We start from the raw sequence: 17,068 nt of genomic DNA, 5'->3' as shown, positions 1-17,068 counted from the left end.
GACCACTACAATCTGTAAACGTGCGTAAATGGTGCGAGCTCCACAACAAATGCTTTTCCAGGGTTGTTGAGCCTTTGATTCACCAATAAACAAAATGAAATGATGAAATCGAAGGCAACAGGGTGCACTGGATGGAGATGTGGGCTGTAATGGGATCGTGACTGCCTGAGAAATAGCCTGATTAATAGGATCAGCATGCTGGAGACCAGCTGCCTTTCATGTTGCAGATCTGAAACTGACCTCACTGCGCTCCCGAATCACAACAGGCCAGTTATGTGTGTTGATCGAGAAATCCATCACTGCAAGGAAAAAGTGAATTTACCTGTGTCAGTGCAGTTCGGGTGGTAGATTCATCCCGAGGTGCAATGCAGAGGTTAGAAATTATTAAAAGAAAATCATTACATGTCAAAAAAGGAGAAATATAATGTATGATCTACTGTATCGAATTCTATATCTCCTGACTATCCAACTGTCCACAACAGTTTCAACAGTTTTCTTTTTCTGTTGCCGCTTCCTTCCTTTTTTGGTCCGAGGCTCTTGCAACCCTGAAGTTCATCCTGGCCCTGAAGCCTAACACTCAGTGTGTGATTTATGTCAGTGCAGTGGGTTGTAGATCAGGCGGTCATGGCTGTCACCTGGACTGGGTTTCCTTCAGCTCTGAAAATCAACAAGGCAACACCTGGACTCCTCAATCAACTCCATTGGGGAGAAACTCTGAGGATATTGATGCTAGACAGTGGCCCTCACGCTTGATGGTGTTTGCGTGTGTGGAAGTTTGAATGAATGTCTATTTTTATGATAAGATGTGTGTGTGCGTGCATATATCACTGCTTTTCATGCAGACTAATCCAAAACGAAGTGTCCACATGTGCACTCAAAACATCTGGTTCTGTGTCACAGACAGGAACTGCTCCTTTCTTTCCACTGCTATCACTTACGGGCAGAAACTGCCTTTCACACACACACGCACTCAAACCTACAGTGCACTTTCTTTTGTTTTTCTTCTTTCTTGCCTGATTCTTGTAAAGCTACATTTTCTATTGCCACCTTAGCTGGAGATTTGATCAACTGAGGTAGTGGGCCACATAGAGAAGGGTCCTTATCCACTAAATGATACAATGTCTTTTAAATTGCCTTCAAAGAAATGATGATCCTTAAACAAATGCTCCTTCACAAAAGCCAAGAAAGTTTTTATTAATTCCACGAGTCAGAAACTCTTACTGTGTGTCCTTGTCTAGAAATAAGTTTGATCCTAATGAGGGACGCTTCCCAGTAATTTCTATCATGATTTCATTATTAGCCCTTGAACTCATGATAACTAATCACAGGCTGCATCTCTGCTCACTGACCATCTATTTGTGTCTTGAATTGCTTATCTTGTTTTTTTATTACATGCATGGTTTGGATCAGTCTCTCATTCCGAGTCAGCTTGTGTGTCTTCCCTGTGCAAATGAAACTGTAGATGTGTTTGTGTGTATAACACTTTGGGTCAATTACACTACACAGATCTCGAGTTACTATTTTCCCTGTCAGTCAGCTGACAGCACTGCCTCTCTCTCCCTTTCCCCAGGCTCTGCAAGAAAAGGTGGAAAGTCTTCAGAGGCAGCTGCACTGCTCAGAGAAGAAGCTGCTTAGCAAAGAGCTGGAGACTGAAGAGAAGGTAATACGCTCACTCTGTTCCCCCCTCCATCTCTCACTCTCTTTTTCATGGTTGTCAGGCATGTACAAGAGAGGCTGACTGCCTCTCACTCAAACTCATTTGCTGCTCACCATTAGCGTTGCATCACTCCCGCTTGCCCAACATGAACTTTTTTCCATTCGCTGCCCTCAGCCTTTTCGTCACACTTCTTTTTGCTTCTCGCTCGCACAAAACATCTATAGGAAATTTTCTTATTAATTCCGGTTTCCTTTTTTGGGATTCTCGAATACCTTAACTGAACTCTTCAACATCTTTGCTCCCCCGACACCTCATGTCCCTCGCCCCTCACCCCTTAGTTGCTGTCCTTACTAGACCCTCCAGGGGGCCACAAAATACAAACAAAATAGATTCTTCATCTACGTTCCTTCCCTCCCCTCATCACTCTGCCATATCTCATTCTCCTGTTCAGAGCCAGAGATATGCCCCCTCGCACATTTCCCAAATTCCTTGAGATTTGGCTTCAAGAGCCAGCGCCTAGGGCCAGGAATGCCACCACCGCCTGTGTTCAGAGGGAACCCTCTGTATGCACACACACTCCCCATGGCTCTCCAGAATGCCCTGTAATCAGGCTCTGTTTTGACCTTGACACACACGGAGAAGAAAGCACTAATGACTACGCTCACACAGGAGGCTCTTCTTTGTACCCTGGTATGTACACCATAGGCATTCATTCCTGTGTCCACTCTGATCCGCCTACTGACCCTTGTACACACTTCACACACTCGCCACACACCTTAGTGTCTGGCTGTCATAAATCTGCAGGAAAGGGTCAGTGGTTTTTAGGAGCTGTTGGTCGCTGACCCAGTCCCAGAGGCGCTGCGCAATGTTTCCTGTGACTTAATCCTCAATTACACTCCCCGGCGAATGCACACACGGACAGCTGCGGACACCACCGACCCCAAAGTTCTTATTAAAACATTTACAGGCCACTCGAAGTCCAGCTCGATGCATGGACACTTGGTTATGTGGACCCTACCCGAACATAAGACTGTATGTGAGGCTCTGTGCATATGTCCGTGTACCCCCCAAAGTCTGTGTGGCCGCTACCCTATAGGGGTTGTAACTACAGGTCCATGTACGTGTGAGTAAGGGAATAGGATTGAGGCGGAATTGAGCTGTAACAGTTGCCTTAGGAAGAGCTGTGCCCTGACCCTGACTTCTATAACATCAGAACTTTTTATCAGGGTGAGGATTTAGATTTCTCTTTTTTGGCTTTGCATCTATGTTGAGTTATTCACTCACACAAAGACATGAATAATTGCAACAAATCCCTTGATTTGATAAAGATTTTTGCGCAGCAGTGTAATGTGTAATTGTTAAAAGAAATGTGCCTGCTCTTATATATTTTTGCTCTTTTATGTCTCTACTACCATGTCAGATTATTTCCATGCAGTATTGTATAATCTCATTTTGTGTTTTAGCAAATGACACAAAATAAGAAAAAAGTCAGGATCCTTTAAGATCATTTTTTAGCATCTTACAATCTACTGCAGACTCTCTGTCTCTATGTTATTCGTGAAAGATGTTTCGTATTCAAGATCGTGAAGCCGTGAAATATACTCGGCACTTGATGCTGAAAAAAACAGAAAAATGTGTTTTATTGAAACACGTTTCAGCTTTCAAGAGCCACCAGTATTTGTGATGTGTATATGTTAGACTTGCATGGCTGATCTTTTTTTATTCTGCCATCAGGATCTTTTCGTACAGATACCAAAGATGCTTCTTTCTGGTATAAAATCAGCAACAGTATGATTTAAACCAGGCGATATGTTGGAGCAAAGAATCCGTAAACAAGAATCTGACTAAGCATTTGGTACCAATTTTAGAAACTTGACAGTTCTTGATTCTCTGCCACAAACACATCTCGCTAATTTATAGCAGAGTGTGTTGTTGTGACAAAATAAGCAGGAAGCGAGTCATGGTGGGATAAGAATGAAGGAATCTCAGTGAAGTCAAAGCTGAAACCGCTGCCTGAGCAGACAGGACATGTGAGACTGGAGATGTGATGCGCACAGTTAAAGTAAGAGCTTTTTAATGAGGTGCAGCAGGTAACGGTTTGACATAAAGTGTGACTTCATCACAGTAAGAAGAGGCAGTGGCAGTGGAGACGTTTAAATCGACTCGCCCAGATAAACGCTGTCTCTTGTTGGACGGACAGGTTCTGGGAAACACTTGAGCCTCGCCACTTCTATATGAGCATAACACATATGAATATTCATCATAAAAATGTCATGGAAAACATCAAACCTCCGAGAAAACAACTCGCTGTTGGGGGGGCATCTTGACAAAATCCATCCACCTTTTCTTCATCTCATCATCCTTAAGAAATATAAATAGGCAAAGCTCCTCAGCAAATTCTCTGGTATCCAGAGAAGATGCATTTGTGGGACAAACATGTAGTTGACGTCAATCAAACTGCAGAACCACTGATGCTAATGCGCTGTAGTTTTTACAACATTATACTCCAGAATATGTCAAATGAAAAATGTAGAAAAACAGTGTAACAATCTAACTTCAGAATAAAATGATTCACCTCCTGTTCATTATCTTACATGTATAATGTGTTTAGGTAAAAAGAAAGCTTGATGTTAGTGGGTGTTGGTGGGTTTATTTCTCCAGTTTCATTCCTCCTTTACACCACAGTTAGCAAATATACGCAGGTTCTTTTCACTGTGGGTAAACCTGCTTAATAAAGGCATTAAAAATCCTTTGCCAGTAGAGGAGTTTGACTCTGTGTTTTTCTCCCCCATTGCGCAATGTTCAACGCCATGAACGCACAAACAACTCAGGCGCTTTCTCGCCTCAACGTCTCGCCAAATTAGCGCGTTCACCTGGGTGTCATGTTTCCACGAGTGCCAATCGGAGCCTGTGTCAAATTGAATCCATCCCCATTTCAGACAAAAGCCCAATGTTAGTGGGTCCTCGCAGGCTCCCTTATTCTAAAATGGCAGCTCGGCAGATCACTGTGAGGCTCAGTTCTCCTCAAGGAGAGATGCAGAATGTACAGCTCTTTTTATAAATACGTAATGATACAGCGAGCGCGGTGAACTGTACACGTTTTAAAGATGTATCCTCCTGTAACACGGGAACTCGGTTGGATAAAAAAATTAATTTCTGCAGCTGTTTTCGGTATTGATGCGGAGGAGTTGAACTTAAGTTCTGTGGATTCAGTCATTTTCCTATGTGCTGTTTTTGTTGAGGCACATTACATCAGCAGCTACGAATCCATCTCTAACAACTTCCCTAAGATCTGTAGCCGCTTCTAATCTCCTGTCTTTTTCCTTTTTTCTCTCCTTTTTTCTGAAGCGGTCTCTTTTTTTATTTTCCCACTCGCAACAAAGCATTTTTGAATTCAAATCGCCCCTTGGTGAACTCTCGGAGTGCCAACTCTGTGAATGTGGAGGTGCGAACTTCGTGAGTGGCGTCATTTTTGATGTACACCCTTGTTCCTGACAAGGTTTTTGTCACTTTGGAACAAGGGGGTTTATCAAAAATGTCTTTCCAGCAGCTACTCATCCCCCAACTCCACAAACCGGCCCACGCAAACCTGTACACACACACACACACACACACACACACACACACACACACACACACACACACACCACACACACACACACACACACACCCCAAATTCATTAGCATACATCAAGCTTCCCAACAATGTGACAAATTTTATTTGAACGTTGAAAGTGTTGAAGGCTTGTTCCTTTCTGCTGGCAGCTGTCAAAAATCACACCATGTGACAGTACCAAACGCAGGGGAAAGTCAAAACCACAATCTAAAGACTATATATAGATGAAATGTTATCACTTTAAGATGACTGGGAGGGGAAAACGACTGCAGCTCCTTGCAGTCTTCAAAACTAGAGAATCCTGCTTCATCAGGAACAAACAAAATCTCATTTTGAAAAGAGCTGTGGAGATGAAACCTGATTTTTCTCGAGAAAGTCAAAGTCCCTTTTGATTGCTTTGAAAAATCGCAGCTCACTTTTCTTCCCTGTGTTTCCCTTCCTCTCTTTTCTCTCGTGCTCGCTCTCATCTGGAGTCCGTCAATGACCAAAACCTCATGCAAGGCTTGATCAACAGTATTGTTCAAAGGCATCCAACATCTGTCCTAATAGTGAGGAGGCTTTTTTGTTTCCGAGATGCCATCACATGCCTCCTGCCACCTGTCAGAAAAACAAACATGTCTTTGCTGTAAAAAGACGTTGAAGAGAAAAATGTGTGTTTGCATGGAGAAAAATAGACATGTGAGAGGAGGGACCTTGGAAGAGACAAAGAGGAGGCGAACAAATGTCTCTCAGGGAACGAGTCAGACATCTTTGGGGAGTTTCAGAGATGCTCCTGTGTTTAAACACCACTGAAGGAGAGCGACGGCGTAGTCAGAAATTTTGAATCAGTGCATTACTTTGTCCTCTTCTGCTTTTTTCCTGTCTGTTAGCCTTGCATACGTTTCCACAACAGAGGTGTTGTTACAGAAAAAGGCTGCTGCTTCCACCCACACACACTGCATAGTAAACTATGGCTGAGCTTTAGTTAGACATGCCGGGGAAAAGATGTGATTGCAAGTCCTTTGGTCTACGACTTTGCAGCAAGAGCAGAGAGCTGTATCACATGCTTAATAATATATACTTATGGATATGTTCATTATATGTGATGCAATAATACAAAAGCAATGCTAATTGCTAACTATACTACTTTTACTGTCCAATACAAGGGGTATTTTATTATACTTTCCTGTCTGAATGGTTGGTCACGTTGTCCAGGAAGTCGTTGGGGAAACACACAACCTTATTGTATCACTCAGTACATTAGCTCATGGTTTCTCTCAATGCCGATGTTAAAGCAAACGTTCATGGCTTGTCCAGTTTGATCAGCTCTACACTTGTATGTACAGGATCCAGTCGTCCCCGTTGCTCTCTGAGAGTCCCGGTGAATACGCCGCTGTAGCCTTGCCCATTCTAATGTATGGGAAGGAAAATGGAGACAGCATCGCCACAAAGGAGCTTGTAATTTAGGCAGAGCGGATCTCTCATTGCTGCGGTGACTGCACCATACATGAACCAAGAATGCAAAACTAAGGAGCTTGGCTTTTGAAGAATCTAAGACTTATATTCAGAGTGGTTGGTAAGGGATGTGTTTATTCAACCATTGTTTATTGCTTTGGTCTGAGGTAGTGGAGTGTGTTTTGTCTTGGCTAGCCATTTTGTTATGACTACAGAAGCTGCTATAGATAGAGATAGACGTTTCGAAAATCTGCAGTCCTGTAGCTTCAGCTCATTTTTTAACTCCTGGACATTCAAATTAAAGCTTCTGAAAACCTTATTTTTGCCACTTGTTTGAAAAAGTCACTCTCAAATTATCCTTGACTTCATTCTCACACAGCGAGTAAAATACGTATTTCTGTAAACCAATGGACTCTCAGCCCTGTGTTATTGACCTGGCAGGGCAGAAGGAGCCTGATAAAAATTTGGCAAAGCTGTGGCAGAGTAATCTGCTGCACACTGTGCCGACACAAAGTGAGCTGCTTCATATTGGGATCATTTATACTGAGCCTTGCTTTGAAGTGCTTCCCAATTCCCCTTTCATTGTGCCCAGGAAGATTAATTAGCCAAAGCCAGAACAATCAGTTAAATCCACAACAGGAAAATTATTTTAAGAAAACCTGTCATTCTCCCTCCTCCTCCTCCTCCTCCTCCTCACCACATTCACAGACCCTTCGCTTCAAAGACGGGGACTGATGAGAGGTGGGGGGGATATTCTTGATGTTAGCTGGACTTTGTTTCTGTCAAACACATAATGGTCAGTTAAATTGCTCAGGCTCTCCCCTGGTTACACCTTGAAATATGAGGGTGAAAACTGTTGCTTTTCACAGCCCCCGTTGATTCGTCCAGGTCTGTCGAACTATTCATCAAACTAAGAATTAATTGAGTCAGCAACTCTTTTTCAGCATTTACTCGTTTTTGTTTCCTCTTAAGGACCTTTTCCAGCACTGACCTTGCCAGGACTAGTCGACCCCATGGGGTCCTAATAGGGGTAAGATGTGAGTTGTGGGTTAGGGTTAAGTATTAGTTAAGGTTAGTACAAGTCTCCAGTCAATGAATGTAAGGCAATGTAATGTCCTCTGAAGTCATGGAGACAGGCCTCTATGTTGGTGGTGTGTCTGTGTGTGTATGTGTATGTGTGCGCCTGCGCATCCATTCATGTGTGTTTGTGGGTGAAAGGGGGGGCTGCGCTAACCAAATCCTTTTCAAATTCTATAATCAGACTCTGGTTTAGTGGAGTGTAATTTAGCCCCAGACAGACTTCCTCCGGTCCTCCCCAGTGGAGCTAGCGAGCTAGCGAGCTGTTGAGCTGCTGCCGTGTTTGATGTGTCCTGCCCCTCCACCGTGGCCCTGTCCTCTTCTAAACCCAGCTGTGTCGAGCCCATAAATGCATTGTGTCAGATCTGGCTGCAGTCATTAGCAGCCAGTAGGGGGTGTTGTGCAGAGAGAGCCGTGCCGGTCTGCGAACCCCCTGTGGAGATGTGAAGGAGCTGTGAAGAGCGAGGGAATACTCTGAGCCATGAATAAAGAGGGGATACCCACTGTCTGGTGTGAGTGAGTGTGCCTCCTCCAAAGGAGCTGTTCATTTGTTCGCCGCGTTTGAAAGTGTACACATGTGAGTGTGGATGTGAAGGGGCAACAGAGACACTTATTCAGCAACAATATCCACATATTACTGATATATTGACTGATTGAATTGATTAGTGTTATTCATTTGCTTGGCAGTTCGTATTTGTTTGTATACGTGCACAGACGTGTACGTTTGATTTGTGTGATCTGGAGTTATGAATTGTATTTGGTGAGCTGTTCTACTAAGTTAACTGACTCTGCTTGGTTGTCGTCCCGCTGTCCTCTCAGGTGACTGTGGTGCGTCAGGAGTACCAGGAGAAGCTCAAAGGTTTGATGCCAGTGGAGCTCCGACAGGAACTGGAGGACACCATCACCTCTCTCAAAGCTCAGGTGAGAACTGACTGCTTACAAACATACAAAGCAGATACAGGCAGGATGAGAAGACACATGCAACACTATCTATCTAGTGTAAATATAAAACCTTCCTCCTTGTAAATGTTCGGACTTCAGTCTATGTCTGAAAGCAGTGAATGAAGGGGCGGTTTGTTGAAGTCGTGCCTACTGTTGTACCTTCAGTAGGAACATCCAAGTTGTACTTGTCCTACAGAAGTAAATCCCTGCTTTGTAACGAAGTCTAGCTGAAATGAAAAATAAATCTAAAACGTTATTTGAATTACAAGCGGCCATAACATTGGATAATGTAGATTGGGTAGGTTGTCAAAGTCTTTGACAACTGACAGAGTTTGTGGTCATGTCAAGTACAAAGACTTGTTTCAGTTCTGGAATCTTGCTTTCCCCTTTTTTTTAAGTTATCTTTCACTTCCCCCTGCTATTAATCAACCAAACCGGCGGAAACATAAACCGAACACTGAATGAATACCCATCTCAGAGTTCTTTGTTTGGAGACTAAAGATATCTTTGGTATTGGTTTTGGTGAAAGACTCGATCACAGCCTTTGCTTTCGTCTCCCTGCCAATCCTCTTTATAAACTTTAATCTCTACTTCTCTATCCATCAGATCACAAAATCACCCCCTGCAAAACCACACTCACCCCCCCAAAAAAACCTCACTCATCTCGCCAGGTTGTTCCTCGGAGCCATGTGTCTTTCTTCATCTGACCCACTTTGACAATGAATTTCAATAAAGGGCTTTCATTTTCTCAGCATTTCTACTATAAACAAAAGAGGGTTTTCTGTAACGGGGGTACAAGGTTTTGTTAAATGGGCTCATCACGAACCCCTGCCTCGTTCTCATAGGTCTGCTAAGATCCTATTTCAGTTCAAAGACCACAGCTCCGTGATCAAATATGTTTATAAGATGTAATTAATGATGAGTGGTCGCTCCTCTCATTGACAATGTCTTCGGTTTTGCACATGAAAGTGCATTATTTTTTACATGGGGGGGGGAGGTGGGAGAGTTTGTGTCTCAGGCGTCCGACCACATTTCGGTGGGGTTTTGCATTTACTTGACTGTGAAGTGCCAAATGAAATGCTAGAACTTCCCTGAGGTCTCCCCCACAGAAAGGAATGTACCCTCGGCTCCAGTACGGTAGTCCCAGAACAATACAGATTCTTTTGGGGCCGTGATTACTCTGCCAGGCTGGAGATGCCGTGTAAATGTAGATGGGGTTTATTTTCACTTCAGCCAAAGACACTTCATAAATAAACTTCTGCTTTGTAGCCCCCCAAGAAACAGAATGGTGCAGCCTCCTCTCGCAGCCTCTTAACCTCGACTAACCTGGCTCATAATCTCCCCTCTGTCCCTCTGTGCCTTAACCCCTCTGACCTAATCTCCTGACCCCCAACCCCTGTTGTCCTGACCCCTGGACTCAACAACCAGGTCTTTCTTTCACCTTCCTCTTCTTAACTAACCCCCTGCACCCAACGGCACAATTGACGTATAGCCATCATTCCTCCTCCACGTCCCACTTCTTTATTTCTGATGCACTGGTTTCCTACTTCCTACTTGTGTAATCAGATTGAAAACAATTTTCTCAGTGCTTCATTTTGCTTTGTGTGTCTGTGTTGCAGGTTAACTTCCTTCAGAAGAGAGCGTCTTTGCTGCAGGAAGACCTGAATGCCTGTCGCAGCAGGAGGTTAGCATGGTTGTTTAGATTGTATAGAAACATGTGTGCAAACACGCCTGTACAGAGTTCATGTGGACGTTTGTACTTCTGTACTGTGCATATACGTGAATACCTCAATGCCCTGCAAGTCTACCGCTGACAGTGCAAACTACAGTGACCCTGAAGTGCAAATCACAACTGCAAATCTGAGAACACAACGACAAATCAGACAACATGATGACGAATCAGAAAACACATTTCGTCAGCATGTCGTTCCTTTTAAAAAGGCGGACTGTGCATTTATCCAATCAGCAACAGGCCTTGTTGATATCAGGCACCTTTTCCATTATTTATGCCGTTGTGTTTTCTTATTTCTTGTTTTAGTTTTTTATGTATTTGCTGTTGTGTTTGATTTGCACTTCAAGGCCACTGTCACAAACAGATGAGTGAGAACATCCTGAATTCCCATAAACTTGTGTGTTACTGACAACAGTGAAGTCTGAGTGACAGTCCTGTTTGATTTGCCTTGTTTCCATCACACTGTAAGAGCCATTTGTGTCTTTTTTTTTATAAGCATCTAAACATGTGCAGTGATAAGAGGCTCCGTCAAATGAAGCTGCCGCTCACATCACTGCAAACGCCTTTAAACACCGTCAGTCACACGTATCACATTAATAATCAGCTATTTCTACCTCTCAACTTAAAGTGACTGAAAATCTCCAAGTCAGCTAAAGACAGTTGGTTTAAATTAAAGTTTATCCGTAGAATTAAGTTGGTTAAATGCTTTAACAAATGAATGACTAAACTTTTTTCTTAACAGGTAACGATGGTGTAACCACAGCCTCCCCCTACACCGGGACATGAAGGAGAAGACGTCCAATCAGGTGTGAGCATCATTGACTGTTACGAGTGTTTTACACGCCTGTCACCCCCCTGGACCAGTCATGTTTTAATGTGACATGCTGTGGCCTCCCATGAATTCTAAACATATTTATTAATTCTCATGTTCTACTTTTGCTTTGTATTTTTGTAAAAAGAGTATTTTTATGTTCTCAACACGCTACTTTGTTCTGTTCTATTTTATTACGGATATTGTTGATATTTAATAGACATCGTCATTTACCATATTCACACCAAAATGCATCATTTTAATAAATGACTTTTTCATAATTTTCTGTTATGCGTTTCTTTTATTTTTGCATGTGATTTCATCTGCCTTAAAAATCTCATAATTAATCCCTCAATAAGGGAACTGACGGTGTTGCCCTTGTTTCTATACGACCACATCATGCATGTTAACCAAGATTAGCTTCATAACTTAACACAAAGTCAAAGACCTTGAATTCCCATCACCCCCATCAGTATTTAGCATCGCCTTTCTGCCCAAGCCCTCATTTGAACTGTAAATAGTAGTTGGGGGTTTGTGGTCGGTTCAGATAAAGAGCGTTGCGACTAGATCGCTTGAACCTCTGGCCAAACACTACAGTCCTTGGCCCCGCTGGTTCTGCCTCTGCCACCACTTTGTGTTTTACCAACGGCTCCACTCAAACCAGAGCTGAATCAATCAGACACTGGAGTTCACGAAATGGCCACTGTACTCTCAGTTAGCAGTTTATTAGGAACGCCTTTGTACCTAATGTAGTCCAAAACAACATTTGTGCAGTAGAAACTATCTGTGGCCGTTTCATCGCTCACTGTTGGTTTAAACTGTGTCAGATGTTGATTCAACTGATCGTTTTACATGATGTAGTCAGCGATGCTTTCGAGCTGCATGTGTTATGTCTCTAGATGATCCTACGGTGGCCCTGAGAGCTCAACGCACGGCATCTTAAGAGAACACATGCTCATAGTCACGAAACATGCAAATGGAGAAAACGTCTTCATCACATTACAGCAGAGGTGTTTACAGGGGGACGCGAAAAAGTAATCAACATTGCGAGGACACCATTGTTGTTGCCATGGTTTGTGAAGCCTGAAGTTGAATTTTGCGATCCCTCAGTGTTAGATAAATGCTATTATAACAGGCTAGCTCTGTCTTTTTCAGATCAACAACGCCACAGCAAAGACAATACATGTTGATCTGAAAAATATCAAGTTAGCATGATATATTGCCAGCCAACATGACATTAGCTTGTTTCTCAATTAATCAAATGTATTTTCTCAGATTATTTGAATTGACCGCAAGTGTCCCAGCCATGTCCATCACGTTTTAGTGTCCCCTGGAAACACTTCCATTGTGTTGTGAGTATTCTCCGGCCATGTGTCGTCAGAGTTGAACTGGAGGTGGACTTCGTGGACCGGCTAGACCTCGCCCCCTGAAGGATGCAGCCCCAGAATCGAGACCGCGCTAATGAGGGTGTGTTAATAGCAGACAACTCTACATAAAATGCAACAGAGTTCAAAGCACAGTTGAATCAACACCTTTAAAACAGTTTGAATGAAAACTGAAAACTGACCTTCATGAAGAGATGATTTATTGCAGCACTGTTGCATTAGACTGTGTTAGTTTTAGCTTGATTTACCTCATAAACTGAGCGGGTGAGTGTGTGTAAGGGTCCTCCAGGAGTGAGGGGGTTTTATGACGATAATAACGTTTGGTGGACCAAGAATGGGATGAATAATGAGCCCTCATCCACTGGTATTTGTGTGTCTCTGGTAGGTGAGGAATGCGTGGCCTTGAATACTGATCATTTCAAAAAGGGTTTTTTTTCCTGGAAAACAGTTTGGAGCTGTTATTAAATTCCAAAATCGGATTTGATTTCAAAGTGGCCCTTACACTTAACTTGCACTGGAATTGCTTTCTCTTATTTTACACCCGCAGTTCAGGCATTTCCATGTGTTCCCATTGTCCGTGACCTGTTTCGCTGTCTCCAAACGAAACACTATAGCCTTCTCTGTATTTATTTGATGTGCTGATTCTGCTGCCCAGGCACAGAGAGAGACAGACAGAGGGAGAAGAACAAAAAAACGAGAGACGAAAGGAGAGAGCACTGTCAGACCGACATCTGAGAAACAGGAATTTTGTCTTTCAGCACAAAGCCTTAGAAAAGTCTGTTGTTTCTGGAAGATGTACGCAGAGGATTCATAACTATTGCAACATAGCATTGCACATGCATTTTTTGCATGTTCTGAATGTGTGATTCTTGTGTCAGCAACGGCCTCAGTCTGCTTTAAACTGGCTGTCTGAAGACAAAAGTCTGTTCTAAAGAGCCTGCCTCCTCCGAGCTGCATCCCTCAGCTCCTCTGATCAGTCTCCGACAGGTCTGTGTCTTTCGGTCTCGACCCAGTGACTCGTGGAGATGAGGATAAAGTTAATGTAACTCCGAAAGAAGACACTCAGTTACGCTTTAAGTCCAACCACTGGAGCAAGAAGGGGTGTCAGGAAACGTGGTAATATGGGGAATATGAATGGAATAGTAAATCAGCAACTCATGTAAACATTATAATCAAAGTATGTCTCATTCTGAATAAGGTCCAAAGTTTGGTCCATGTACGTCATTGAGAGCTTTTGGCACTGATGTGTGTTGCTGCTCTGACAGTTTAGGCCTATTTGAGCCACCAGCTAATACACCTGGTATTTATCAGCCTTCACATCAGATGACACATCATATAAAACATTTCATTTCACACATACCCCGGCCTGTACAGAAACTGTTGGATGCAGCCACACCCAATCCCTCCACCGGGAAGATACTGTAGGTGATCCAACTAACGCATTGTTTAAAGCACACCGAGTCCTTCAGACTAGTTTTACATGGAGCTGCTGATTCTGTAGAAATAAAGGTTAATGTGTACTCGGGCCTGCTGCTCATTTACACCCAAGCATGCTCCAGCCAAAACCTCTCCTTTAATCTGTGTTATTACCCTGACTAGTTTCGCTCTAATTGATTGTCTACTACCAAAATAACCTCCATAATTGTGCTTGTGTAAATACAAGGCATGAATGTCATTTCCACACGGCCGACTCGGCCCCATTAAGGATCAAAGCCCTCGCTTCCTCTCGTTATCTCCACATCAGACAGTGGACTGTTGTGTGACAACAGTAAAGGGCAGTCAGGAAACTCCCAAGGTTTCCACTCGTCCAGCATATTCTCACTCTGCACTCGTGCTTGGTGCTGGTGTATAACACTTGCTCATGTTGAATTTGGGTGATTCTCATGTGTTTGCCTGAGCCGGAGGTTTTAATGTTTCATTGTCTAATGAGCAGTTTACATGACTTGAGTGCACAAAGGCCTGTTTAAAATCCAGTGCACACGAAAAACTGCCTCGTGACACTGAATCGACTGTACAGCAACCGGGAAATGGGGTTTCTCTTTCTCTCTTTAAGTCAGAGCCAGTTTTGAGTTTTGAGTATTTTATTCCTGTAAGATGTCGTCTGCGTTTTATGAGGACATGAATTCAAAGAGCGGGAGTCGTTTGTAACGAACTGTAGAATACGTAGGGTGATTCGAGGTCATTCACTGCCTCGCTTCTCTGCCGCTTACGAGATTTACACATGTGACGTGTCTCACTCTGAGCGCTTGTGATGGGCCTCTGGGATTGACTGTACATCGGCGTGTGATTGACAAAGTCATTGTACGTTTGTGTGTGTGTGCATGTGTGCGTGCGTGAGCTGTGTCACTGGATCTTTTTATAGAGCAGTATTTGGAGTCAGACCCTAGGAGGCCTGTGTTTGGCTGCTGTACGCTGCTTGCATAAATAAACCTGTTTATCGCCAACACTTCACACATACACACACAACGCATTTCACTTAGGCTATTTTTTCTGTCTTCCATCGTGTTTTCTGCCTCTTCCGTCTTTGCCTCGCTCCTCGCTTGTATCGTTCTTTGTTCATAACGGTATTTATGGCAATGATTTTTCCTTTTTTCCCCGGCCCTGTCACTCAAACGCAGCAAGAGCTATGAAAAGGATATGCAGCTGCGTGTTAGAGGCTATACGGCCTCAGAGAAGAGGGCACAGCAGGTTGTGTTTGTGCGACTGTGCCATGAATCTGCCGTCTGGGCTGATAGTGTGGGTTGAGCAGAGGGACAGAAGACCATGCAGTCAAGACAGTGTGGGAGGTTTGCCTTTATCGCATGCCCTATATGTCTCTGTCTAAGTGTCTGGTAGCTCTGCCGCCATGCACTTTATTTTGATCTCTCACAGCCTCTTTCCTTATTTTACTAAAGTTCTTGCACTTAAAGGGATCATTGGTGAGTACAGAACGGCCACATCTCCACCATTACAGGCAAAGTTTAAAATACATAGTTTCTCTCCTTTTGGCCTGTCTATCTGTACCAGTACTGTTGGTTGGATATTTTACGTTTTTGTTTTCCCCCTTTTTGTTGGTTGGCTGGTTTGTCAGCAGGATTTCAGTATTTTAAAAACTGCTAAATGGATTTTTACTAAACTTGGTGGAATGATGGAACATGGGCCAAGAAAGAACTCATTACATTTTGGCACATATCTGGACAAAATGGTGGATCCAGGAATTTTTTAACTTAGTAAGGTGTGTCCATTCTTAAGTATTTTTTATTTTGTCTCTGTTCATTCATAAAGTTAGACAAGCAAACTTTTTTTGCTCAATCGATGAGTTGGGTTTTTTTGGCACCACAATGTTTCCACTCATTTATGCAGTTTTGCGATCTCTGAAATTCACTGCATTCAGTCAAAATGCACCAAAAAAGTCTTTGAATTTAAAAAGCTGATGAAATAGATTATATATGAAGTTAAGATATTTCACAATTTCTCAGTACCGTTTACTTTCCATTACATTTTGATATTATGGTCTAAATAACCCTCCTCTTCATAGCTACTTATGCACTTGTGGTGGAGAAAATTAAATCCCTTGACTTCTACCTAAAAGGGTCACATTTTAGTTTCTATATTTACTAAATCAAAGAAAATAAGACCATAAAAACCAAAGTTGTGTTTGACTTTATGTAAACTCCTCCTCAGGTCATTAAACTAATGATTGGCAGATGTGGCCCTGACATTGTGACAACCAGTGTGACTGTCACACATAAAGTCTTTATACCTGCTCCCATAAACAAACAGCTCTTTAAAGAAGCTGCCTCGAATATACTGAGCTTGTACAGCTCACATTTTTACCATTCAGTGCACAACATACACCATGAAAACAGCATTTGAAGATTCTGCATTCTTGTGGACATGGTTCTTGTCTGAATGTGATACTGAACAGTATTAAAAATCCCTGTGTCAAGTGAGACAGTTTCTGAGGCGTCTGCCCTCATCAGAGCTTGTCTCTGTGTTGCCATGGTGCTCACCCTGTTGATACGTCACACCCCCTCTTCTGGAGGAACAGGAAACGGGGGGAAAGAGATAAAAATCTGGCATCTGTTGAACGGACGAGCAAGTTAATCACCTTACCAGCCTGAGAACCCTGTGTTCCTGAGTCAGGAAAGAGGAAGATGGGGTTAAAGTGAAGGATTAAGGATGAGTCAGGGAGCCCAGGGTCCAGGTTAAGACTGACTCAGAGCGAGATAGCTGTCCTGTCGAGCATGGCAGAACAGTGGCGTCCGTCCTGTGAAGTGTCTGCATGGTGCTTTGGTGTGAGCGGCAGAGGAAATGAAAGTCATTACTGTCAGTGTGGAGTGAGCTTCATGGCCCAAACGGGATTAGACAGTGCATCCGACATTGTTTCTATACATTGGTAGACTTAAAAGTCAAGCGCAAAATGGGATTAAAA

At 43.1% G+C, this 17,068-nt stretch overlaps 1 protein-coding gene across 4 annotated transcripts in view; it reads left to right on the top strand.

Annotated features, from left to right (window-relative positions):
- The window catches only part of cep112 (centrosomal protein 112), a 107,072-nt gene that overhangs the window by 84,523 nt on the left and 5,481 nt on the right, over nt 1–17,068 (top strand). For 3 of the 4 annotated variants that reach the window (XM_035180961.1, XM_035180959.1, XM_035180960.1), the window contains 4 exons: nt 1,571–1,660; nt 8,604–8,705; nt 10,346–10,410; nt 11,201–11,550. In XM_035180961.1, the coding sequence (XP_035036852.1) occupies nt 1,571–1,660; nt 8,604–8,705; nt 10,346–10,410; nt 11,201–11,204 (261 nt within the window). In that variant the 3' untranslated portion in view covers nt 11,205–11,550. Of the gene's footprint in view, nt 1–1,570; nt 1,661–8,603; nt 8,706–10,345; nt 10,411–11,200; nt 11,551–17,068 lie in introns of those variants that run through there. The other variant, XR_004698594.1, reaches the window with a different exon arrangement.

The sequence above is a fragment of the Hippoglossus stenolepis genome, chromosome 16 (assembly GCF_022539355.2).
Source record: "Hippoglossus stenolepis isolate QCI-W04-F060 chromosome 16, HSTE1.2, whole genome shotgun sequence".
Lineage (NCBI taxonomy): Eukaryota > Metazoa > Chordata > Actinopteri > Pleuronectiformes > Pleuronectidae > Hippoglossus > Hippoglossus stenolepis.
Note: the sequence above shows the minus strand (reverse complement) of the source record. Positions and strands in the feature narration are given on the sequence as shown.